This window comes from Salvia miltiorrhiza, chromosome 4 (assembly GCF_028751815.1).
Source record: "Salvia miltiorrhiza cultivar Shanhuang (shh) chromosome 4, IMPLAD_Smil_shh, whole genome shotgun sequence".
Lineage (NCBI taxonomy): Eukaryota > Viridiplantae > Streptophyta > Magnoliopsida > Lamiales > Lamiaceae > Salvia > Salvia miltiorrhiza.
In genome coordinates, this window is record NC_080390.1 from 4,060,334 (window position 1) to 4,088,091 (window position 27,758).

At 35.3% G+C, this 27,758-nt stretch overlaps 2 protein-coding genes across 3 annotated transcripts; both read right to left on the reverse strand.

Moving 5' to 3' along the window:
• Window positions 1-8,170: 8,170 nt before the first annotated feature.
• LOC131022218 (carotenoid 9,10(9',10')-cleavage dioxygenase-like) lies at window positions 8,171-14,573 on the reverse strand. Of its 2 annotated transcripts, none has more exons than XM_057951666.1 (14): window positions 14,283-14,573; window positions 14,139-14,209; window positions 13,979-13,993; window positions 13,311-13,422; window positions 12,630-12,729; window positions 12,265-12,327; window positions 11,788-11,898; window positions 10,850-11,034; window positions 10,199-10,337; window positions 9,466-9,583; window positions 9,295-9,396; window positions 8,915-9,166; window positions 8,524-8,635; window positions 8,171-8,398 (listed from the first exon to the last, which is right to left on the reverse strand). In XM_057951666.1, exons 1-14 carry the CDS (start codon window positions 14,520-14,522, stop codon window positions 8,375-8,377), a joined length of 1,644 nt encoding a protein of 547 aa, XP_057807649.1. In that variant the 5' UTR covers window positions 14,523-14,573; the 3' UTR covers window positions 8,171-8,374. The 2 variants fall into 2 exon arrangements, with proteins under 2 accessions (XP_057807649.1, XP_057807648.1); XM_057951665.1 differs by having other exon boundaries at window positions 10,199-10,361.
• Window positions 14,574-15,880: 1,307 nt separating this feature from the next.
• Window positions 15,881-26,157, reverse strand: LOC131022219 (carotenoid 9,10(9',10')-cleavage dioxygenase-like). The gene is made up of 14 exons (XM_057951667.1): window positions 25,805-26,157; window positions 22,977-23,047; window positions 22,739-22,753; window positions 22,133-22,244; window positions 20,604-20,703; window positions 20,254-20,316; window positions 19,990-20,100; window positions 18,942-19,126; window positions 18,091-18,229; window positions 17,673-17,790; window positions 17,499-17,600; window positions 16,715-16,966; window positions 16,248-16,359; window positions 15,881-16,077 (listed from the first exon to the last, which is right to left on the reverse strand). Exons 1-14 carry the CDS (start codon window positions 26,030-26,032, stop codon window positions 16,048-16,050), a joined length of 1,638 nt encoding a protein of 545 aa, XP_057807650.1. The 5' UTR covers window positions 26,033-26,157; the 3' UTR covers window positions 15,881-16,047.
• Between the last annotated feature and the right edge of the window lie 1,601 nt (window positions 26,158-27,758).

Below are 27,758 nucleotides of genomic sequence, written 5' to 3' on the forward strand. Positions count from 1 at the left end.
CGAAGAGAAAAATCGAGATAACTTAGCTTCTTGATTAATTGAGAGGCAGAGATGTTCTGGCCAAGGTAGCTGGAAATGCCTTCGGCAATGATCCAGTTGTATGTCTCTCAGTCATAGCTGAGATATCCGACACGGAGGCTGGACTCGGGTTCGACCACGATATTCATGGTGAAGGAGGAGGGGGCCAGCGATAAGCCTTCTACAGAGTTCTGCGGTGATGATTGCTCTGTTCTTTAGATTCCCACCCTCAAGAGCGGGAGCCGATGATGGCAGCAGAGAGTTCGTCGGACGATTATTCGCCGAAGACCGAAATATAAGGCAATTTGGGGATTCTCGCGCTGGGAGCTCAGGGAAAGGTGTCGATGCTTGCATAAATCGCTGGGAAACACAGAGAGACATGAAGAATCATCAAAATTTACCATAAATCGTTTGGAAAATACAAATTAATTGAGAGAATTGGGGGTTTTTCCCTATGCCAATGGTTGGCTCAAAGGATGGGAGCTCGGTGCGGCGGTGGTGGCTGGTTTCCGCTGCGATTAGGGTCTTCGATCGGAGGTTAAAGTCATGGAAGAAGGGTGGCGGCTTCAATTGAAACCTGCGCTGAACCTGGTCTAGGTTCACTGGGTCACAGCGGTCGAGCTCGACTTTTCTAGATGAAAGTAGAAATTGAGAGAGATCCGTTCTGGATTTGTGAGAGTGAGGACGACGAGAGAAGGATGGATCCATGCCCGACGGCAACGCCGCCGGGATTCTGAGATGGCAGCTGACCGGTTAAGTCATGTAGAGAGAGTTGGACCTGAGGATGAATGATTTGAGAGTTGGGAGTGGCCGCTTTTTTAGAATTAGGGAGATAACCTGATCCCCCCCCTTTTTTCTTGATTTCCGATGAACAGTAACTATGCCTGATTTCTTTTTCTTTTCGATGAACAGTAATCATCGATGAACAGTAACCCCAATTTCCCAAAAACAAAATTAGAGGCTCGTCGGAACTCACGACGTAGCCCCCGTTTCCCACAGACGGCGCCAGTTGATGAAACAAGAAATTTTACCCTAATTAAGAAACGATAAACAAAAAACGATAAACGAGACAAGATATACGTGGTTCGATCATAAATGATCTACGTCCACGGGAGTTCTTCGTTGGTTTCACTATGCTTTGAGAGAGTATTCACATATTACAAGTGTTGCTCAGAAATAAATCATCCTTTTTAATGTTAATGCTAACCTTCTATTTATAGATGTGAGAGTGAGCCCTAAAGGCCTTAGGCCCATGAACTCTAATAATTGGATTTAGGCCCAAAACTTAGTACAATGATCTTAATCCCCAAGCTGAACCATTATTAAACAGAAGTTTTTTTTTTTTTTTTTTAGTATTTATTGTGACCCTCAAGAAAGAACGAAGTGCGGAGTGATCGTCGGTGCAAAAGAGACACAAACAAAGATTGGCTCCGATTAAAACTTCCAAGCGGAGAGGCACATGAATGAATCAGAACACATCCGAACGAGAGAGATTTCGAGAATATGTTGGAATGAGACGACATATTCAATGAGAGCTTAAAATATTTGATTGGGTTAGATGTATATTCTTTTCTGGTCACCACATGTAAAAAACTCTAAGGTTAAGTGTACTTGATTTGAAGCAATTTCAGGATGGATGAGTCTTGGAAAGTTTCTCGAGAGCGTGTGAGTGAGGACAAAACACGCTATAAAAGACTCGTGTTAGTCTGTGGGATAGTCGTCAAGTCTGGAGCCGAACTGTTACATTTATTAAATATAAACTTAAAATTTTTAATTCAGTTTTACATGATCTCATCAAAAAAAAAAAAAAAAAAAATTAACACATCGTTTCAATTCTATAAATTTCTCATTCCATCTCGCACAAGAGTACAATATAATGTTATAACGCTATTCGTCTTGCATGAATAATGTTGTCTGCGTCGATAACATTATTTGAGTTACGATTATTTAATTTGAATAACAGCGTATTTATTAATTAATGTTATAATGCAATGTGTCTTGCATGGATAATGTCGTTTCCATCAATAATATTATTTGTTTAAACTATTTTTAAAAAAAATTATTTTTATGTCGGACCAGACAAAGAGAATGATTTGTTGTCCATTATAACATAGAGTATGTATGAATGATTTTTAAACTATTTCAATTAAAGCTCGAATATATAGAGCATCAAAGTTCAAAGCTTACCAAATAAAAGAGAGTGTATTCCATTATCAGATTCAACTATCAGATATTTAAACTATTTTTATATCCCACCCACGACTTCCGCAGGCTGCAGCAGTAACCAAGGTGCATAAGTATTGAATATTTGCATATACATACAAATTATTTGAAAATTGACGCACAAAAAAGGCAATATTAAAATGAGGTTAATGCGCTAAATATCTCAATTATTTTCATTTTCGCGTTTTACATTAAATTCAGAAAATCAGTCACAGTATATCTCAACTAAGTTATTAAGCGATTTTTGCATCTGGCGAAGTATTCCGATGAACTAATTATATCTATGTGTCAATATTTTAAATGACGTGACTTAAATTGGTCGACGTGTCCATTACATGGATTTTTATTATTATTATTAAATGACATGTTGTGAACCGACATCGTTTTGCTTCACCATTCCCCAATCCAATCCTACTTCACCGTGTGCCGCTGCCACCATCCGCCTCACCATTCCCCAATCCAACCTCACTTCCGCCAAGCTCTTCAGCAGCCCCTCCACCCCCGCAGTACTCGTGAAAACAATCGCGTCCATTCCGCACTCCCCTCGCATCCTTTTCACCAGCTCCACCACACCGCTACACCACCACATCTTGTAGACGTTCACTCTGACCGCTGCCCGGCCCTGCCACTCTTGGCACAACCGGCGGTTCTTTCAGTCCAATCACGGCCGAGACGGGGCACAACTCCTTCCTCCCTAAACCTAACCCCAACGCCTCCACCAGACCGCTCGACGTTGCCACTGGCGGCACCAAATCAAAATCATGTCATTCTAATTATAAATTATATTTAAAAAATCAAATTAATTTTATAATTACACCTCACCACCCCTCTCTCAACAACACAATTCCTCACCCCGTCGGCCTTGGACGTCGCCAAGCCTAGAAGTGAGGATGAAGATTAGAGCATATCTTCAATTCTAGAATCTTTGTGCCCATGGATAACACACTATAACAAAAGCAAAGGAAAATAAACATAATTCACAAGTCATTATTTTTCCATGACCTAGGTGGTCGTCCACCCTTTAGGTCATTCATTATGCCACATGACACTTGTTATTAGTTAACTAGTATGCCCTCCCGTGCGATGCACGGATCGAGACATATTTTACTATAATTTTTAAAATTTTAAATTATATATTATCAAAATGTCATTATTTATGAATTAAATTAATAGATAACAAAAGCAAGATATATATTAATTTGAATATTTATTATTCAAAGTAGAGTATAATAATGATATTATTAACTCAATAATTATTATATCAAATTTCCCTCTCAAAAATATTTATTACATTAAATTTAATGAGTATTGTATAATAAAAATTAAACTGGCAAAAAATTAGAATTATGATAATAGTAACACAATTTGATACTTATTTTTTTATATATAAATCAGTGGTTATATATACATATTACTGTAATTGGTTTATTTTATACTATAACTAACAATAAAACAGTTATTAGTAAATGAATCAAACAATTTAATTAAGTTTAATATTAAATTCATACAAAATATAGAGTCATAATATTCAATTATCCTAAAGCCCAACGCCCAACATCTACTAAGTAAAGGCTCAAGATGATTTTTTTGAAGCCCCAATCGATATTTCAAATCTCATCAGCAAGCCCAACATGTTTGAAACTTCTTATTAGTGCCTAACAACCTATTCACTCGTTTCCCTCATCTTTCTCTACTCTCAAGTCCCAAATCAACAAACCCTCCTCCTACACCTGCTCCTTCAAGTCCGGCGATTGCTCACCGTCGCAACGCAGCCGTCGTCTTTGCCCTCCACCTTCTCCCCAAACAAATCTGGCCGAAAAGCCAGCAGCACGTGCGACCGCCGTTTCAACGCTGCTGTCAACGACCGGTCGAACAACATCAACCACTTCGACCGCCGGCTTAGCCATCTATTCATTTCCCAGACACCACCTTCTTCGCCCTCCTTCTTTATCCATCTTTTTTCTAAAGCTCTTTATCCCTCTTTCTAGTTCTTCGTCTCTCCACTCGATTCACACAAATTGCGTTTGAAAAAATTGAATAATTCGATTGATTTTCCTAATTTTATGTGTAATTTGGGTGACTATCTTTCGTGTGGATGGTACAGAGAAGTTGCTGTTGTGTGAACTATTGTGTTACATAGAGGCTGCTTAAAAGCAGGAGATAAAAGTGCATTCATTGAAAATGACCCACGTTTATTCAAACATCCTAAAATTTCGAGAGGGGTGGGAAAATATTAACGTTAGAAAACTAGTGTTTCATATATATATAGATTAAGATTTTGTTTTTTTATATAGATAAATTTATGGGTTAAATTCATGTAAAATCACAAACTTTAGTCGAAATACGCTTTGTTCACTAACTTTGAAAATTTCATTTTTATATATAAAAAAAAAACTTTCACATTTGCTCAATTTTACTACCGTTTTTCAATTCTCCTAATTTGAAATCGACGTGACAGTGATGTGGCTCGCCAACACGCATCACAATTTTTTCTGTCCGATAACTCAAAATGCAATGTTTGGTAAGAGTAAAAAATTGCGTCATTTTGTACATATTTATCACTCAATCCATAGAAATGAAATCAGTACCCTAAATTATCATTCTTCTTCTTCTTCTTCGCGTCTCTGCAAATAGTGGAACCTTATTATTATTCTTCTTCTTCATTCTATTTTTTCGTCCAAGCGAGAAAAACATAAGATGTAGTATTATTCTTCACACTCACTGTCCCCACCGACGAAGTAAACAAGGTGGGGTTCAATAGAGCGAGTGTTAACCTGAGGGAGCTGATGCAGGAGGAAGTTGGCGCATCGAAGATCGAAGGGGCGACATTCTGGGGAGAAGGGAAATGACGGAGGGGAATTGCTGCTGATGAGCGGTCGGTAGGAGAAGGCAATGAGTGTGGCCTACCTGTGAAATGTGAGGGGGCAAAGCAATTTTTCAAGGGAAAAAAAATTGGGATCTGATTTTAGGAGGAATAGAATATTTGTGATTTTTAGGAATTAAGAATATTAATTTGATTATATTGAAACAACATCATTTTATTTGTAAAACAATGTCGTTAAGCGTAAAATTAAATCTACATCAGTGTCACGTCAATTTTACGGTCACCGGAGATGAAATCCATGGTAAAATTTAACAAATGCTTTTTTTATATAAAAATTGAAAATTTCAAAGTTTGTGGGCAAAGCGTTTCTTGACCAAAGTTTGTGATTTTACATTTATTTAACACTAAATTTAATTAAATTTGACTATAGATAATTTTTTTATATAAAAAGTTAAAATTATATTAAAATTTGGATTGGTTTTTTCTCTATAAATAGAACCAAAATTTTTCTATATTCTTACGACAAATTGAATTCTCTCTTTCTTATGAATTTCAATTTTATGTTTCAAGCATTTATAATTTTCATTTATGGTTAAGTAAAGTATCAATTGTTATGAATGATAATATTTATTTTTAATTATGATTATAAATTACAAAAATAAAATATTTTAATATTTTTTTGTATTTTTAAATATAATAAACAAATTACTATAGATAATTAAAAATTAAAGTGAAAAAAATATGTTGGGCAGGCTGAGTTGGTGACGTTAATGGGAGTAAAAATTTACTTCATTCGTCCATCCAATGAGTACTCATTCGGAGGTAGCACAAGTTTTAATAAATTGATTGTGTGTGCAAGTGGAATAAGGATGCCATTTTTGTCGTGGAATGTGTTATGTGAGGTATGCTTATAAAAAATGGAAATGAATACTCATTTGATGGCCGAACCAGAAAGAAAATATGATTACTCATTCGTTGGACAGAGGAAGTATTAGGCTAAGGATTGTGTACATTGATGAAAGAAAAATAAAATATTTTATTAGGCTAAGGATTGTGTACATTGATGAAAGAAAAATAAAATATTTTATTAAAAAGTGGAGTTATGTTAAATTAAATGAATGCTTTCAGCAAGGGTTTTAAAGAAAATTTGTTTAAAGTATTGATAATGGAGAAAGAGTCACGTAGTCATGTTAGATGTTAGTAATTAGTTCCTCCATCCACTCCAAGAACCACCTTTATCTCTCCATTCACCAAATCCACCTTATATCCAAGAACCACCTTTATCTCTCCATTCACCAAATCCACCTTATATCTCCAATTCGCTCCCAAGAGGGATCGAACCCGGGTCACTGCACTTAAGTGAGGACCCGGTGGCCAGTGGGCTAAGCCCCCTGGTTAGAAAAAGAATATAAGTGATGTAGTTTTGATTGAATTTGTGCCATGCCAAACAACATATTAGGCCAAATTTGGTTGTAGAATTAATTTGGATGGAAATTCAAATTTTGGAAAAAGCACAACAATGTATAAAGTCGCATATTTATTTATAAATTTTTAAAATTTATGTACAAAATCAAATTATATCCAAAATTCGTGTATTTTAAACGTTAATAATTTAAATATGCCAATATAGGATAATGTGTCCGAGGGTTTTTGACTTAATCTTATTATTTAATTGCATTTTATGATTGTATTAAACTACCTTAATTATCTTAATAGACCAAATTCACCTAACAGATAATAAAACAGACCAACTTTGTCTAGCGGGACATTGACCGATTATTATTATTATTATGGGAAGTCGTAGTTGGTACATTGGATAAACTTGTATTTTGTGACACACTAGATAAACTCATGTTATTATACAAATCACATTCAATAAATTTTACGTTCATTTGTAACAGTCACTACAAGAATCTGACCGATTACCGACGAAAAATTTCGTCGGTAAAGTCAAAAATTCCGTTGCTAAAAACTAATACCGACGGATTAACGACGGCGCGCGTACGTCGCTTAAAATATGGTCGGTAAAATTTTTACCGACGAAAATTAAATCCGTTGCTAAATTACCGACGGAATAGCAACGGAATGCCCGTCGGTAATTCCGTCGGTGTCCGATAGCTTTTCTTGTAGTGAGTCCACAAGCCACGTAAAATAGATAGGGTTAAGTACCAGATTCTCTCCTATCGATGGTGTCCCTTATCGCGTTTAGCCCCCTGCCGTCAGGGGAAGAGCTGTCCACTACCTCAACGTGGCTTTATCGCACCAATTCCCCCCCCCCCCCGCCCCGCCCCGCCTTTTAACGGACGTTAACGCAGTTAGCCTCCAGCTCTTTCTCTGATGCCGCCGCCGTCTTCTCTCTGCTACCTTCTTCTCGGTGTGGCTGCCTCCGTCCCCAATCCCTTCTCTTCCCTCTTGCTTGGAACAATCCCTGCGTCTTCCTCTCGCCGTCTCCAATCCCTTCTCTTTCCCTTATTTTCCGACGACCTCTGCGCCACACACGATGCCGCCTCCGTCCACCCTCTTCCCTGAGTTAGACGGCGGCAACTTGGCCACCGGCCCACCGCCGATGCATCTCTATCTCCTCTGCTCAATTTCGGCAGACAGGACCACCATTCCTGCCCTAAATTTTCCGGTGAGTAGCAGCCACAAGGCTGCCACCATCTCCCTTTTCCAAGCAAGAGGGAAGAGAAGGGGTTGGGGACGGAGGCAGCCACACCGATGGCGCCGCCGTCGAGACGGTAGCAGAGAGAAGACGGCGGCGGCAGCAGAGAGAGAGCTTGGAGGCTAACGGCGTTAACATCCAGTTAAAAGGCAGGGGGCAAATTGGTGTGATAAAGCCACGTTGAAGTAGTGGACGGTAGGGGGCTAAACGCGATAGGGACGTCCATCGATAGGGGGAATTTGGTACTTAACCCAAATAGATAAACTTGGAGATATTATTTGATGTAAGAGATGAGTTGAAGCTCTAACAACAAATTATAAATAAGAGTGAAAAGAGTTTACCGATTTAATTATTTCATTCATATGAGATATGAAGTGAGGTAGCTGGAAATCCTTGTGGAACACAAATAAGCATAAGTTTAGAAGCTTAAGGTAAATATAATATACGAATAATTCCACAACTATATTATTATTATTATTATTAGAGACGGTCACACGGCATACAACCACGCTGGATTAGTGACTTGGACAGTGCACTCCACATAGATCCGATCATCGTCACAGTAATTACTACATAGCAACTATAATTTAGAATACATGATGTCTTGGAAATCTACAAGTGATCTGATCATCGTGGCCTTGTCAGAGCTAAGCCTGTTCTTGAAGTTGTTCCTGTGTCACAGGATAATAAAGTTTCATGATAATATTTAATAATCTATCTACTATTGAATAGTCTTAGTTTATTTCCTTATTATACATTTAATTTAGATTAACAAGAACATTTTTTATGTACCAACCTCAGTTACAAAGAAGGCATGGAAACCATATGGGACTCTTCTGGGAAGTTCCACTACAGCAACAGGATCGGCTGACATTGTTTTTGCATCAATTACGTTTACTGCTGACTTCCTGTACATCTCAAACAATACAATATTTACTCAATAAAAACTAAGATACTCAAGTTGTCTTTATACACTCAAGTATTCTGTCTTATATAGTTTTAATTTCAAATATTGCTGGAGTAGGAAGAATATATATGCAGTTGCAACCAGATTTGTCAAATACAAAAGTGATAGCCAGATACGCATAATGAGTTGCAATGCATGCTTCATCTGGAAAATCGAGTGGCCTAATTCACAAGGAGAAAGACAAGAAATAGATTACAAGTACAGTAGATGGAGAACGTACCCGGTGCTCTCGTCATGGACAAAGAAAATCAAGTAGCCATCATCTTCTTCACATGTATTATCAGGATGCCGGGGAACAAAGATCACCTCTGATCCGAACCTCCCAGGTCCGAGATCAAAGATGTTGATGACATTACCCCCCACTTCAAGCTTTTCCTTTTTAGTGTCTGGTTCTGCTTGTAAATCAAATTTGATAATACCAGATACCTTAGGATAATCGTCCAATATGGAGCCATATACGTATCTTTGTTTCCTGAATGCACAAAACACACATCATGGTCCTGAGATTGCTGATCGTCTATGAGTTTTTCTGAAACTAGTTCTCTTGAATTTATCCACTTCAAATTGAGCCGAATGATTGATGAACTTGACCGAGCTTACCTGCCTGTGTAGCGTTCATTCACTGTGGGAAAATCTACAGCGGATGTAGATAATCTTTTCTGTGAAGCCAGACCATTTTTAAGGTTGAATCTCATCTCATACCTAACACAAACAGAGTATCACCTTAGAAATAAGAGAGATAAGTATAAATGGATTAGCATGGTCTCTTACAGTTCATTTTTAAAATTCTCAAACTTTTCTTTTACAGAGCCGTTGAAAATGTCAAGATCAGCATTTTCAAGCCGACAGCTGATAAGAACTACTTCGTCTCCTTCCTCCCAAGCATTTGCTGACAAACAGTTGGGGTATATTAATTGTTCAGTATAGGAAATCTCTAGAAATAACTTATGGTGATTATGAGTAAAAACAATATTTGTTAAGAGATTGAACTGGTTGTTACTTTTCATCTCAAGATTATTATGATTGAAATTCAAGCGCCAGTTGGACCTAGTTGATTTCAGGTTGTGCATAGGACAAAAAGATCCTAGGTAAAGCATATGGAAATAACATATAGATACATACAGGCCCTATTCTTATATCAAGTTCAATTAAATATTATGCAGGAAAATGGTTGTGCACCAAGCAAGCAATTGCAGCACTTACTCATCCCATTACTTAAAGAGGAACTGTAGAAACTATATCTTGTCCTAACAAAAAAAGAAAGAGTATCGAGTAATCTTTGGCTTTTTAGAAAACCATTACAATCTATTATCAAAAGATTTACTTTGATCTGTACAAAACCCTTCACGTTACAAAAGAACAGGAATATCAATTAAATCAACATTTGTGGATCATGCATCATCTTATGAAGTAAAAAGTATGTTTGGCTACCTACAAGCCTAGAATCTTGAAACAACTTGCAGGAAATCCTTTTTCTAAAATACAAAAGAATTAAGTAGCTCACCATTGTGGAATATGAAGCAATTTGGAAGCTCAAACCACTTTATTAGCATCTCATTTTCAGCATATCGTGGAAGAATCCCAAAACGAGCTTCCTTAGTACGATCATAAGTGTAAACAAACTTATTTTCCTTTATCATCTCCTGGAAGAAAATTGATGACCATGACTGCTTCAGTAATTAGTAAGCAAAAATCAGTTAAGAAATACTCCCTCCGTCCAGCCAATTTGGCCTATTTCTTTTCAGCACGGTTATTTAGGAGAATAAGATTGTAGTGTAAATGTGTGTGCGCACTCATATTTAATGTAGTGTAAAATGATTACCCAAAAAGAAAACAAGCCAAGTCAAGTGGGACAGCCCAAAAAGGAATGCAGGCCAAGTCAAATGGAACGGAGGGAGTATTCATTAATACATTACAAGTCTCAACACGCTTCATTCACATGTCAATGACTCAATACTTACATGTTACAAAAACTTGAACTAAATCCAACTTAGAAGGATTATTTTCAAATAAAATAAAGTTGTGTAGGGACCAATTAAAAAAAGGTACTGGGACACAAATATGCATTCTTTCTGAAAGCAGACCCGGGAAGCAATTACTACACAATGTTTCATGTCAAAGTAAGAACATGGATAACATTGTCTAAGAGCCGTACCTTTGGCTTGAAGTACAACGGTAGATCCATAAAAATCGCATAATTTTCAGTGATGGCAAAATCATGCATCATGATTGGTTCTGGTATTGTTATCGGCACTGGTTCCTGCATTACCCCTTCCTTTGATATGACTCTGTATGTGATATATGGTGGTGTACGAGAATATCCAAAGGTAAACATTTCCCCTGTACGAAAGCTTGTCTAAGAGAACTTGCTTGTGACAACAAGAAAGAAATTAACTTTATTCTCAAGATTGTAAGAAATAGAACAGATACATTAGTGTCAGCTCAAACAAGGCTGCTGCCAAGAGTTGTGTGTGTCAGTTCACTAGTTCATAATATCTTTGCTAATTGTTATAGTTGGAGTAGTTTAACAATAATATCGTTGCTAGAACAAATATAGTTGTGAAAATATCCAAGTTACCTCTCAGTTCTTTTTAGCTTATGTTAGTCATAACAAACTTAAGGCAATCAGAATGAGAATTCTGAAATGTGCAGGTCACAGAATAAAATCTAGTGCAAGTTGTAAAAGCTTATCCTATATGAAAGAATTGAAGCCTTACAGCTGTAGGACTAACAACTACCTTATTGTAACCATAAAGTTTACTTGCTATTGGGTGAGGAAGTCTAGGTGCAGGTATATTAGAGTATGTAAATTGACCTCATCCCACCAGCATATGCTATTTCATAGTTCCAGCTCTTCTGTTTTATGCATGTATTTCATTCTGGTGACGACTTTAGATATTTCATAGTTACAGCAGAAGTATGTTTTGCAGCTAGATAGAAAATAACAAGGTAGTAGTGACAACCGAACAAGGATAAGTGAAAAGAAGATAAATCAACCACCTTATCAAATCGCAAAGGTTAAACAAAAAACTCAGCTAAATCTAGAGGCATTAATTTTACTGCAGTATTCATATTGACATTAATTAATCATACCGGTGAGGGGATCCACCTTTGGATGAGCAGTAAAGGAATGTGACAGTCTTTTGTCGTAATCCATCATGCCAATGGTCTGCAGATCTCCATCTTCCAAAACTCTGATAACATCTATTCAACAGATAGAAAACCTGTGCTGCATTAGATCCATCTGTATCTCTACACACACACACACACGTGCGCATACACACAGACTACTAGAACTGTATGAACAGCACCTCGTTTATTGTAAATAATGAAGCCACAAAACATCCTCATGCAAGCATGCACACCTTACTTGTCAAATAAAGATATAATATGAGTGTCATAATTGCTTTGGTAAAAATTGGACAAGTTTTGTAAGCTAAATATCCACCAGGTGAAGTCAATGGAGATGGGAAAGGAGACAAGGGGCTAACAGGGGTTTCATTGAACAATATTTTAGCCATAAAAAAGAAACATAATTCTATTAACAGGAGAGAGAAAGAGCACACTTACATGGTTTATCTGCCTCACCAAGCACCAAAAGCTTCCCATGATGATATACTAGAGCTGTATTAGCTGAATACACAATCCAATTATAGTCAAGTCAAGCAGGGCCCATGTACATACAACAAGCAGATGAAGTTTTCTGTCATTTTATGGATCTAATAAACCCAACTATTACCAAGAAATGCAAACGATATAAAATTAGGACTGCACTATGCCACCATATTCATATAATTGTCTGACTGACCTTACATAATCTAAAAATTTAATGCAAGTATATTAGCTAAAATTAAAATTGTATGTGTTCAGCTGGCTGTTGTTAGACAGAGAGAGAGAGAGATAATTATATGGTAGGAAAGCACCATAATTCCCACCTGTGCCATTTCCATAGGAAGCATCCAGTACTTTGAGTTTTGTCCTTAGCAGTTGCATAGTAACCATGATAAGTCCAAAAAACCCTCTCAAGTCACCAATCTGCTTATCAAGTTGTAATCGTAAGGGAACAAAGAATAAGACATGGAATACATAGCATATGTTGAAGCAAACACTTGTTTGCTCAAGTTGAGCTAGAAAACACTTGTTCGTTCATGATATGTTATGTGACTACACATGAATACATTTCCTTGATGAAAAATTCAAGTATATCCCTTTTTGTTGAGTAGTCTTCCAAAGCCAAATGAATTTTGCCTTAAACCATCGACATCAAGTTTAGTACCTGAACCTACTGGTCTAATGGTACAACAGTACAACCTCATATGTAGAAAACGATTGAAGCAATTTAGGGCTTTCCAACTCCATATATTTTTGCATTTTTGTAAAGTAATTGCAACTGTTATTTAGTCTAATGACAGGAATTGGATAAAAGGCTTTGCTTCAAAAAAACTAATAGAGTACTATTAAAGAACTGATACTCTTTAAATTGACAAGTTTAAACAGACAAGTACAATGTCTAATAAAGAATGCACTTTAACCCTTTATGAGTGTCATTTAGATAAGAAAAGATTTAAAAAAAAGTTTGAGATAGAGAAGCACATAATGGCATATATGACACATGCCTTCACAAATTTTGATCCCCCATAAATCTCCTCTTGTTTGAGCCGTGATGTCTTCACAAAGCGGGAGACATAGGTTGCTTTCCCATTTTTTATGCGCACACCATGAACCATTCTGCAAAATATAAGTGTCAGTTAAACAAGTATCAAAACATAAGAATTAATCATGACATTAAGAATGTTCAAAATGTGCCTCCTTAATTAAAATTAGCAATAAAGTAGAAGAAGATACCATAATAATACCCTTCTCAATAGCGGAAAGAAAAACATTTTAGAAATCATAGTGTGATGTCTCCTCATGTCAGCCAAAATGCACGACAGAAACCATAACTTATAAACAAATAACACAACATGAAACCACCACTGTTCCATAGACAGTTTTTTTCTAAACACGTAGTTATAAGTTTTTAATTAAAACAAAGGGCAGCTTCCATTATGAACCTAACACAAACATGTGAGGATACAAATATGCTTAATTACAAAATGAGTTCGTTCAATTGACATGACATAATTGACACGACTATCCAAATCACACTTTCAGGATCACAAGAAAAACTTGTTTACTGTGAAGCTCAAAGGATCTATACTAGTAGAAGAATATCCCAGTAATAAAGGCTTTATTCAAAAAACTACACATCTTGAAACTTCAAATGAAGGCGTAGAAAACGCACCCATCTCCATCAAACCTGCAGAAAAATAAACGAATAATTACAAACTCAATCACGGAGACGATCAGATTAGGTTGCTAAATCCCTTCCAAATTCACGATATATCATAATTGTAAATAAGGAGCAACAAAGTCACAATAAATTAGGAAAGCAATATGATTACCAATGATATCCAGCAACCGGAGCAAACTTCGGGTTCGGGCCGACCCTGACGATCTCACCGTTGAGGCATTCCTGCAGCAACCAATTTTCTTTCCTCAATAATTTCAAATTCTGACCGTATAACGGAAAAATCGAAGCCGCTGACCGGGAGATTTCCTCTAACGACGAGATCGGAGAGAGGATGAGTCTCATCGACGGGGGCGAAGTTACCGGAAAGACAGGGAGAGGGCTGCTTGGGATGGTGCATCAGCTTCACAAATGCCCATTCCAAGCAGTCTATCGCCGATGAAATAAGGCCGGATTTCGGCTCCGGTCGCACCAGCAATGCGCCGCCGTGGGTTCTCTCCATATTCTGGAAGTAGAGCTCTTCTCTACAGCTGGGCATTTATGGCGGGTAATGAGAGAGAGTAGGCGCTTTCATGGAAACCGTTGTTTGGCGGCGGGAAAATTAAAATATTTGCCTGCCTAAAATCTAGGCCTATGCTAATTAATTTTATATTTTGAATAATATACTACTATGATCTATATCATTCAAAATGGCTAAAAGAACACACCTTACATTTTGTCTGGTTTTAAAATATTGTTCACCAAGTACTGTGAACTTCTATCTACGAACAGTGAGGTCTAGATTTTAAAATTCAAACTCCACCACTCTCCCTCCCTCAAAGTAAACAAAAAATGTTGTTCCAATATTTTAGAATGAAAGTGATCCCAACGCATACTTTCATTGAGAATTTTTGTTCGAATTTTTTCACTATTACACAAGTTTGGGGGAAAATGCTTCAGCCTACCCCAATAATATTCCTATAATCCTATTACGGCTATATTAATATAGCCATTAAATAAAATGACGAAATTGTTTACACTGTCGCTTTCGCACTTTTTAAATATGCATCGCGTTGCATAGGCATGGTAAAAAAAATAGTCAACTATAGTTTTTTTTTTTTTCTCTGAATGATAGTAATACATTTGATAGTTAGCGTGGTTGTTTTCTTTTTTTCTTTTTTATAGTTTGCGTGGTTTAGGATGCATAAGAATAAGATACAAGTTATGTTCATAAGAGTAAATTGATAATTTTTTTGGATAAATAGGGAGAAGATCAAATGAGAATAGATAAATATAGTGAGAAATGAGAATGATATCTCCCTCCATGATTTGAATCCAAGTAAAAATTTGTACAGTATTATACTGCAACTTATGCAAATACTATATACTAACTTATGCAATATTCTTATTTCTTACAAAAAAAATAACATTCTTAGAAAACGCTATACAACCTAAATTAGATTGGATGATCCAGATGCATAAAATATTTTGTCAATCAAACATGATGACTTTTTTCTTTCAATAAATTTAGATTGGTCAAAACTCTTGTATGCATCTGGATCATCCGTTCCAATTAGATTTATCAATTAATGCCTAATTACGGTATATCAGGATTGATGCACATGTATCATCCTATCACTCTTACATTTCACAAAGGTCTATAAGATTAGATGTTTCCCCTCTAGTCAATAGGTCTAGAATTTGAATCATCTACTGTGTATGTAAGCATATGGTATGATTTCTTCTGAGACAATTGGAAATTTTTCTTCTAGATTGACAAACAACTTATGCATTGAATGTCACAGATCCTAGTAGCAGATGAATTATAAAAAAAGCCGGTGAAAATTATTTATTTGACTTGATGCTGCATTTAAGTTGGGGGGATATGCTATCGCTCGATCTTATAGTGTTGAGCTATTGATGTATAATTCAGTTTATACTATAAATAAGAAGTGTTGGTGTTTAATTTGTGAGAAGACAAATACACCACATAATAGAGAATTATAGCAAATGGTTGCTAGTACATATTATAATACTTTCACTTCTATCTGCTGAGAAGAAGAACAACAATCGTCCCAATCTCATCACAGCTTTGCCTGTTCTTGAAGTTGTTCCTGTTTCAAAGGTTTCTCAACTTCAGTTGTAACAATGGATAATCATAATAACAGAAAGAAAAGCCGCTATGTCCAATTTCGAGCTGTAAAAGTAGTGATCTACTTGTTCATAGCATGAGTTTGAACTCGGCTCATATTGACATTCAAGCTTAAAGAAAGGATGCACCAACCTCGTTCACAAAGAAGGCATGGAAACCGTATGGAACTCTTCTAGGAAGTTCAACCACGGCAACAGGATCGGATGACATTGTCTTTGCATCAATTACATTCACTGCTGATTTCCTGTAGATCATAATCAACCAAGGATTTAGTCGGGTTTTCCTGTGTAAATCGACATTAAGATGAGAACGATATTAACTATACTAATCTTCCCCGCTTGTATGTTATATTTGGTCATAGACCTTTGTTGTACATTTAGAAGAACTGTATTAACAGAGATTTCAATCAATTTCTGCAAAAAGAGGTCGACGGAACAGTATGATGACCTACTTCGTGATACATAATACTACTCTATTTCATAGTTCTGTTTTACCAGGTGTCGGGTGAAGTTCTATGAGCAAAACGTCAGAGGTATCTCATTGAGTACTATACAGAAAAAAGTTGACTTCTTCTGATTATGAAGTGTAAAAGAGCATACCCGGTGTTTTCATCATGGACAAAGAAAATCAAGTAGCCATCATCTTCTTCGGATGCAGTGCCAGGCTCCCGAGGGACAAAGATAGCCTCTGATCCAAATCTTCCAGGTCCCAGATCAAAGAGACCAGTAACATTTCCTCCAACTTCAATCTTTTCCTTTCCAGTCTCCGGTTTAGCATGTAAATCAAATTTGACAATTCCAGTTACCTTAGCAATACTATCCAGTACTGTCCCATAGACATATCGTTGTTTCCTGCATCCATAGAAAATTTATGATTCTCCTGATAGAATACAATGTAAACTTTTTGACAAGCAAATGGGAACATAAATTTTAGGATTGATTCATTTAATATCTGAAGAATATTCGCCAGGAAAAACATTGGATCATTCATAACCAATATTGTGGAAATGTTGGGCATTACAGACTTTTTTATGCAACTAGCAAAATGGTAAGTGCGACAGACATAAAACTTATTTTTAAGCTATAAGTTTATACATATATATGAAAAGGAGAAATCTTATCATAATTTGAAAATTTTAGATCCCAAAGGATTCTTATCTTATACTCTAATAAAAAACTAGATATATCACTAAGCTATCCTTAAAATATTAAAATAGTTATGGATAATATAGGTACATCAAAATTTGTAAGAATACACTCTAATAATAGATAACTGATTTAATTCTCTTTTTTGAATATTCTACCTAAAATTCAGCCTAACTGACCCACTTCATACATTTTTATCTTCCAGAGTAGTTTTGTTGAAGTAAATAAACATTTTTACCTGCCAGTGTAGCTTTCATTAACCCTGGGAAAATCAACGGCCGACTCAGATAACTTTTTCTGAGAAGCCAGACCATTTTTAAGGTTGAATCTCATCTCGTACCTGAAAGAAATATAGTATCATCTATGATATAAAGTAAGATGAGTGTATACATTTTATTAGTATGCATCTTACAGTTCATTTGTGAAATTATCAAGCTTTTCTTTTACAGCGCCATTGACCATGTCCAGATCAGGATTTTGAAGTCGGCAAGTGATCAGAACAACTTCATCTCCTTCCTCCCAAGCATTTGCTGACAGAAAAATTACATATATTGTTTGTCTAAATTTGAAGACTGAAAATATATCATTATGCTTGTATGACCTTGAACTGGTTGTTCTAAGAGAAAATCCAAGAACAAAAGTCTCCCACTATTTGATGAGAAATATTAGAAAATGAATCTTGCTCCAACAAGAAAATTAAAGCAGCTTCAAGTAAATCTGAGGCTCTGTTTGAGATTCACAATCAGTTATCAAGAAATTGACAACTGTCTGCTAGAAATAACTGAGGGACAGCTTGAGAATCTAAGGCATGTAAGGGTTGAGTTTCTTACCATTATGAAATATGAAGCAATTTGGAAGCTCAAACCACCTGATCAGCATCTCACTTGTTGCATATCTTGGAAGAACTCCAAAACGGGCTTTCTTAGTAGGATCAAAAGCATAAATGAACTTCTTGTCCTTCACCATCTCCTGGAAGTATGACAATTTAGAGTTTAAGAGGTTTGCTCAACATGTTGCCTCAGTATTTAGTATACAAAAGTTAAGGTAAAAAATAGAATTATAAGACATTCGTTTATTATTTTAAAACAAATAATACATTCATTTTTTAGATGGGGGAAGGGGGATGGTGAGGATTGAACCCTAGACCTCTCTTTACACAGAGGAGGTTCGCTGCTTGGATGTCCCCAAAGGGACATTATAATACATTACTAGTTCATATACCAAAAAGTTTCATCAACATTTCTCTTCTAAAAAAAAAAAAAAGTTTTATCAACATGTAAACATTGATATTGTGATAAATAAAATATACAAGTTCCAATTTAAATAGATTATTTGAGATCAAACATCATGTTAGTCTTCGAAATTTATATAATGATAAAATGCTTACAGCTTCCATTTTGCAATACGATGACTAACAACAAACTGCAGATTTTAGTTCTAATCTAGGAAAATTGGATAAGCATGTGTCAGATGTACGGTTATACACCTATAATCACATAAACACTTCAATTCAGTTTCACTTTGTTGCATGAAAAGTGAAATAACAAAGAGAAGCTCAGGACCCATATGTAACATCTACAAGCACATTATGCCCAACTAGAAAATGGTACGTGAAAATAAATGTAAGCAATAAGCAACAGACAATGAATTAACATTGTTGACTGTTGAGTAATCACTATACCTTTGGCCTGAAGTACAATGGTAGATCCATAAAAATCGCATAGTTTTCAGTAATGGCAAAATCATGCATCATAATTGACTCTGGCACTGTTATTGGCACTGGATCCTGCATCACACCTTCCTTCGATACAACTCTGTATGTGACATATGGTGGTTTTTGAGAATAGCCAAAGGTAAACATTTCCCCTGTATGGAAAAATTGAATTAGAGGAACCGTTCATAGAAAACAGAAAGAAAGTTCTTACAAGTACTTTTTGAGATGAGACTGGTTTATCTGAAGCATAAACCTCAACCATGGCTCTCACCCTCGTGGGTATTTCGGTTCATTCGTTCACAATGCTAGCACTAATTTTTGAAGTTAATGCTTTCACAACCAAACCATTATCCCACCAAGGTTTTGAAATACCCATCACTGATTTTTACTAGCATATGCTGCTTCCTTTTAGTGGATATACGTGTTTCACCCATTAAATAGTACGAAATAGTTTCACAGTCATGTATTCAGAATTTCAGAGAACATGTTCTACAACCATTAGGACTTTATATCCTTACAATTTGATTTCCTAACCAACCAAGTTTATATTTCGCTCAATTGTGACTCAAGCTCAAGCTGAATATTGATGCCTCAGTCCCAACATAGTCTGAAGCTAAAAGAGTAAATATGAAAGTAATAAGGGCAAAATCAAAATGGCTGTGAAATACGTTCTTGGGAAAAACACAAAATCTTTTCGACCCTAATTAGCTATAAAAGTTAATGCCCCTTTGTTTCAGTCATTTGCTTTTCTATGGCATGTAATTAACTTTGGTATTCATTTTTTCTAAATTAGAGTTACTATGGAGCATTTTGTGCAACAAGATGAAAAAATAATAGGGAATTATGGCAGCCGAACAAGGACGATTCTGTTATCAAATTATGGAGGGAGGCTTTGTGGGTCCGTAGAAATTTTTTTTTTTTTTTTTTTTTTGAGAGAAGGTCTGTAGAAACTTAAATAAACCATATGATTGATTACTTCTACTGAAGTACGCAACTGGATATCAATTAACATTACCTGTAAACGGGTCAACCTTAGGATGAGCAGTAAAAGAATGCGACAGTCTTTTGTCATAATCCAGCATGCCAATCGTTTGCAGATCTCCATCTTCCAAAACTTTGATGGCATCTATATTGTAAATAGTACAAAAACTACATTAAGGAAGTTTTGCATGCTTTCAGTAGAAATGACAGTGACGAAGGCTTGGAACATAATAAAATTGAAGCCTTCAGAAGGCGTCGTAGTTCTAGAATTAAGACAGCAGAAACAAAGAAAGCTTACAAGGTTTATCTGCCTCACTTAGCGCCAAAAGCTTCCCATGGTGATATACCAAAGCTGTATTAGCTGAAAGAGAGCACCCACAGTGGTCAATCACAAGCATGCATACACGAAAGACAGATCAGCATTTCGGATACTAATGAAGATATTACATAACCAAGAAATATAGAAACAATCACAATGCAAGATATGTATAAATCAGTTGTGTATTTCACCAACATAAGCAAGTGATAAAATTATCCTCAAACTTTGATACCTCCAGCTTCTCTCTGTCGGGGGGGGGGGGGGGGGGGAGTGAAAAAAAGAAGAGAGAGCCAGAGACAGTTAGATGATAGGAAAGCAGCGCAACCCACCTGTACCCTGTCCATAGTTACCATCCAGTACTTTTAGTTTTGTTCTGAGCAGTTGCAACTGAACCGTGATAAGTCCAAAAAATCCTTTCAAGTCACCAATCTGCAAATCAAGTTTGAAATTGTGAGGCAGCAAACAACAAAACATGTGTAGCATATTATGGAAGAAAACACCCATGTTTCCTCATTTAAAATCAGAAGAAAAGAAAGAATATCAGAAGCTATAAGTTAAACACCCCAATTTACTTTTAGCTGCATGCCATTTCTCTCGAGAATTTCCCGTTCATGATTGATCGCTTACACTTTTACACAGTTTAATGGATGGCATTTTAAGATTTTCTCAAGTTAACAACCCAGTGCTGCCCCATCCACGCCTACATTTATCAAAATGCGTTTTCTAAGTCCTCAGATGTGTAACCATGGCTCAAGTTTTCAAACATGAATTTCTATGATATAAAACTTTATGAAGGATTCAAGTTCATTTGAATTTGTTTCAATGGCATGAGGCAGTATGGTTTCTAGTCCTTTGACTAATCTAGGAGACACTGTCCTGATTATCATGCAGGACGTAGTTTCCTACCAGTAGCTCAAACATGAGCTCCTGTTTAAAAGCATGTATCTCAAACCTTAACGGAATCCATTATTTTTTCAAAAAAAAAGGGTCCAGTTAATATTTAAATATGGAATCCACATTCACCTATGATTTTCCCATATAGCAACCACCTCCCATATAGCAACCACCTGATCATCTTCAGGCAGTGTACGAAAATATAAATGTGTAAGTACATCTCTTCTGGCAATGAATGATTAGGAGAGGCTGGGACTTTAACATTGTATGAAATATAATACCTAATTTCGACTTATTTGAGCATTTACATGAAGCAATCGATTTCCTTTTATGAAGCCATTTATGGAGGGGATACCAGATTTAGGAATATGTCCTAGGGGATGGTTCTAGTATCTCTAGTTTTCTTGAGTTGTCTACTAACTGCAAATGACTCTGCTCCAATGTCTCAGTATATTTAGTGGGAAATCCAAATTTGAGAACAATTCCTCGAGGGATAATGCTTCTATTTCTCATGACATCAAAAGTATCTAAAAATCACAGTGTACAAGATTCACGCATAGAGATAAAAGTCAAAGGTCCCCCCATAGTCCTTACCCAAAATTTCTAGATACATAGTTTGCAAATGACTCTCATCTAGCCAAAATCAAAAGCTATATAAGACCTATTTACGATTATTTAGACTTTGGTCTTCAGAAAAAAGGATCTATAAAACTTAGAACACACCAGAAGTATTATGGCCTTATAACAAGAGTTAGTCTAACTAGAAGAAGTGGACAAAAAGTACTTGGTCAGCAGAATTGATACTCTTTAGAGAGGCAGAGAGCGTTGTTTCACACATAGTTAAACTCTAAATAGTTAATTAATCTTATGGTCTTCACAAATTACATTGGAGGAGAAAAATAGGATAGAGATAGAAATAATTTTTAAAGTAAAGAATTAGACATTATACTATTACAGTACATACCTTCATGAATTTTGATCCACCATAAAATTCTTCTTGTTTAAGTCGTGAGGTCTTCACAAAGCGGGAAACGTAGGTTGCTTTTCCATTTTTGATACGCATACCATGAATCATTCTGCAAAGAGTATGATTCATATAAGCCATAGTGGAATTGAGATTCAATCATGAGAGCTAGAGTGCTGAAAATGGATATAACTTTCTCTTTTTTCTTCTTCTTTTTTTATTGGGAGGGGGGTTTCATTTCAAAAGACATATAACGATATCTCAAGAATAAGATGCAAATGCATGAAAGCAATGCATAATATGATAGATATTAAATATTCATCAGTGAATAGACATCATATCCTTCAAGAGAAAAAGATGGTAATACCATCATATGATACCACTCTCGTGGTATAATTTTTACCCATTAAAAACTGTTCCATTAAGCAGAACTTTTGAAACTCACTCATAAGAGATTTCTTCCAAACCAATGCAGTATATTTTCGCAGACAGTAATTATGCTGATCATATCATATTGCATAAAGAAGCAGGGGGTAGTAGACAAGGATAAAAGTATAGAGAAAGAGCTGGATGTCCTAAATTTGAATGAGGATGTGAAAGACGCACCCATCTCCATCAAACCTGTAAAAGAAGAATGAGAGAAGGATAAAGATAGTGATTGATACCAAACAAACTGGAATGGGACATACATTACAATTCACTAGTTCAAATTTGAAATATATTCCAGTTATAGTATATCTGAAGCGCAGAAGTCATGCAGACAGAATGAGCTGTTACTTTTTATTTCATGTATCTATTCTCAGAAGTATGGAAGAGAAAGACTTTGAGAAAGAAAAGTTATTACCAATGATATCCAGCAACTGGAGCAAACCTTGGATTCGGGCCAACCCTCACAAACTCACCATTGAGGCATTCCTGAAATAGGTAAAATTTTGATTATTGAACTATTTTGAAACGGGCAAAATTTTGATTCCTATAAAAATGATGCTCTTGAGCTAAATTAAAAAGAGCGAGTGCAGGAACATAAGTGAAAATGTATTACATTATGTAAAATTGTAAATCAGTAAATGAATTGACACAAAACTTTATGACATCACATGGGAGAATCTTGTGTCTGTGGTCTCTAAAGGGGAACCCCAAACAAAACAAAAAAATAGTGTTCATGGTTAAAGCCAAAAACCGAACCAAACAAATGAACAAATTTTAATTTCTTTGTAATCAAACCAAACCGAATGACCGAGCATTTTTGGTTTCGTTTCCAGTTGATTCGGTTAGACCAAATTATATTTTCAATAACATAGGAATCTTTCTCTTCTTCTTTTAACTGTTTGGACCCTGAAGAGACAACATAGTGATCATTTAATAGTAATCCAGTTGCTTAATTCAATTTTAACAGTTTTTCATTTTATAATTTGGTTTATATGGGTTCCCGCGATGAATCAAAAACCAGATTTTGTGAAGTTTTTAGAAAACCGAACCAAAATTCACAGTAACCGAAATAATATTGTTTATTGCGGAGCATTTGTTTTTCAGATGGTTTGCTTTTCTTATTTTTTGAGTCAACCTGGTTTGCTTTTTCGTTCTTTGCTCGCCCAAGTATTTTGGTATCAGTGACAGTGACTAAATGCTACTCCATATTTTGGAAAAATAGGGTGAAGAAATTGGGAGATCTTCCTTTTTGCCTAATTCGTAGGAATGGACGTCCTTTTCCAAACAGTGATGCTATGCAGTCTTAAACTAGTTAAATAGAAAGAAATAAAAAAACTTAAGTATTTATTTTTTTTTAAAGAAGAAATGATTTTACTGGATTGTTCATGTTTTTACTTTTTGTAGTAATTTTTTATTTTTTTTAAAAAAAGACAAAACATTACATTTTTTTTTTTGAAAAAATAGTTACTAATATAGATAATACAATAAAATAACTAAATACCTTTTTTAATTTAAGAAAATAAATTAAATGAATCAAGTTTTTCCCTATTTAGAGCATCTCCAAAGGATTCGCTATTTTAGCGTTGAATGCATTTTGCAGTGGAGATGCTCTCCAATCGTCTCCTGACCGCTTCTCTTCTGTAAATTGAAGTTTGTGAACAGTGTCCCGCTTCATGTAGCGGGCACTGTTTACTCCGTTACTTTTTCTTTTCTTTTTCTTTTTTTGTTGTTTTATTATATTTGTTTTTTTATTTTATCTTTATAAAATGTTTCACCTTTGCTTGATTTAATTTGTAAAATGTAATTTATTAGTCTCCATATTATTTATATTTTTAAATTAACATAAATATGTACAATATTTAAAATATATTATATAAAATTTCAAATTATAATAACATGAAATATAATATGAAAGCATATAATTTAAGTATTTAAAATACAATATTTAAGTATTATGTAATGTTTAATTTTAAGAGTATTATGTCATTTCAGTTTTTATGTTGTTGAAATAAATTAATCGTTTTACAATATTTAAATATAGCACTTTATTAATTAATTTTTCTCAAAAATATTTAAATTAATTTATTTTTGAATTTGAATTTTAATTGCATTTAATTGAATATAAATATAATTATTTATAATATATATATATAATAATTAATTGACAAAAAATTGAATAATAAAGAGCACAAAAATGAAATATTCCATTGTAGAGTGAGATGTAGAGTTGATTGTTGAAGATGGAAATCCAAAAACTCTACATTTCAACACTACACTAGAGTGAAGGGCCCCCTTTTCAAAAAAAAAAAAAAATAGAGTGAAGGGCCCTCTACAATAGAGGAACCCTTGGAGATGCTCTTAACTAGTTTATGGCAAATCATATGGCTGAAATCTATTTTCCAAATTATTGGCCCGTTCACTCTTCGCAATTTTCCTATGTACAAGAAAAATACCATAACACACGTCGAAATAATCTGCCAGTTGTTTTTTAAATTCCGAGAATCTCTTCCATTGTTTTTTTTTTTTTTTTGAACGTTGTGGTTTTTGTTCAAGAAAGAGGAAGAGAGAAAGGATGAAAAAGAGTGACAAAAAATGTTTCAAGGCGGAAATCTTAAAAAAAAATGAAGAAAAATACAGAAGGAGAATATAGACTTTCTGGTTAAAAAGATGCTTGAATTATGTTCTCAATTTCGAGGGGGAAAAACAAAAAAAGCACTACCTACCATCTGAAAAACAAATGCTCCACAATAAACAATACAGTAATTAAAAAAAAAAAAAAAACAATAAACAATACAGTGACGGACCATCCAATAATGGTTTTGTCCCCCCACCAGATTAGCATAATTCAATAGCAGAGCACAGAAGCCTAAGATTCGTTTTTCATCAGCAATTCACCATAAGCAGGAGCTCGAAAATAAATACTACTGTAAAAAATTGAAAGACAGTCTCCTAGAAGCTACCGATCGATTAAACTGGGAGCAGAATCCGTCGCTCGTTTATAAAGATATAGATTGGATTAGGATTTTCTCACTAACAAACAGCCAATAGACCCGGTAGAATTCACTCGAAATAGCCGTAGATCACCCCCCCCCCCCCCCACACACACAACACAAAAAAATAAAATAAAAAATTAAAAGAAATCCGCAAACTCGCCATTCTAGCAAAACTTAGCACGAATTCACAGAAACACACAATTCCCAAAGTATGAAGACGATAGCGGAAAAAATCGTGTAAGGCACTGACCGGTAGATGCCCCTGGACCGGGAGGTCGGCGAGCGGCGGGGTCTCGTCGACGGGGCCAAAGTTTCCGGCGAGATAGTGAAGAGGCTGCTTGGGGTCATGCATCATCTTAACAAAGGCCCATTCCAACCAGTCGATGGCCTTGGAGGTGAGCCCCTTTTTAGGCTTGGGCTTCACCTCTACAAGGCCGGCGTCGCTCCTCTCGAAGCCGTCGGGTTCCTGTCCGCCCATTTCGAGCTATCAAAGTTTGCGGGATTTTTGGTTGGAAGGTGGGAATGGGATTAGATATGAAAGAGGAAGAGTGTGTGGGAGCAAATGTGGTGAGTGTGAAGTGATGTGTCGCATTTGGTGAGCTGCTTCTGGGACTGCCACCTGTCTGCGTCTCCATTGTCTTTCTTTTTTCTATTTTCTGCCAACCTAATTTTTTGTCACATCGCTCGGCTTGAGTTGAGTGTTAAATAAAAACTCGACCTTTTTTTCTTTGAGCCGGTCTTGGACAAGGAAGTCACCCCGAAATTCATGGGCTGATTCGATTAACCGGTCAATTCAAAAGGATTATGATTGAAATCAATTCGATAAAAATTACAATTAGATTAGTCCGTAATTGAATAGTCTGGCGTTCGATAGGGTCGGCTCGACTAGCCCAATGGGCTAATACGAAACTCGAATACTTAACATAAAATATTTAGATATAAAAATTAAAAAATAATAAAATATTATAAAGCCTCATCATTTTACTTCTATGTATTTTTAATACAATACTTAACATAAAATATTTAGATATAAAAATTAAAAAACGATACTTATTTAATATATATATATATATATATATATTTTTAAAAAACACCCAAGGGTGAGGAGTTAGATAGACCTCCAACCAGTAAATAAATCAAATAAACTAATATCTCATACATGACGCTGCCTAAAATATTGCATCATTATATCTTTATTATGTAAGTCGATGTTGAAATGTTACTTATGCGTGTATTTATTTGTTAAGAGAAATATACTATTAGTTAATTTTTTTAAAAATAAAATTTTGAGCTCGACTAATCCAATGGGCTAACCCGAAACCTGAACATTTAGGGTTAGGGTTGAAAGTTTCTAACCCGAATTTTTTTAAACCCGATTAACTCGCACTCGAATAATCCGTAACCCGATAGGGCTAGTCTGAAACCCAACGGGTTGGCCCGATTAACATCCCTAGTCTTGGGTACAATCAGGTGTACCGTACTACTGGATTACATCCACACTTAGACTCTGATCTACATTTTAATTCAAATTGTATAAATAACATTATCATGGGTGCAGATTAACCCGATTATATAGTACATTCGGTTGTACCCAAATTTTTATATTTTTCTTTTGGAAATTTTATATATCCAATGTTTTATTTTTTTCTAATGGAATATAAATTTATTAATTAAAGTGGGAATTAATTTTTTATATTTTATTTGATTTGGGTGATAATATATTTATTTACTCCTTATAAAGGTGGTATAAAATTACACCATTCTCTTTTATGTATAAAATTATCTATTTTCTAAAGAAAAAATGCTGCCCAAAAATTTATAAAATCTATCCGAATATTTTATTACATCCCATCCCACCCTTTGTGTACAAATTACAGAAAATATACTCATTAATTGTAGCCCATGTCAAAAGTTTTAATCCGAATTCAGCTATTTTCAAAATTTATATATTAATTCGGTGACAAGTTTAATTTATTAGGACCACTTGTTTGGATTCGAATTTTATTTTGGTAAAGTAACTTGATTCTAAAATCTTAAATTTTTGTATTTAGTTAATTTTATATAAAGAAAATAATAAAAATCTTGAAAATAAGAAAAATAGTGCAATTTTCCCTTATTCTTATTTCCTAATTTTTCTTAGAGCTATTTTTTCGAGTGGATTTTGAAAATAACCATTTTGAGATAGTAAATTTAAAAATTGGCCA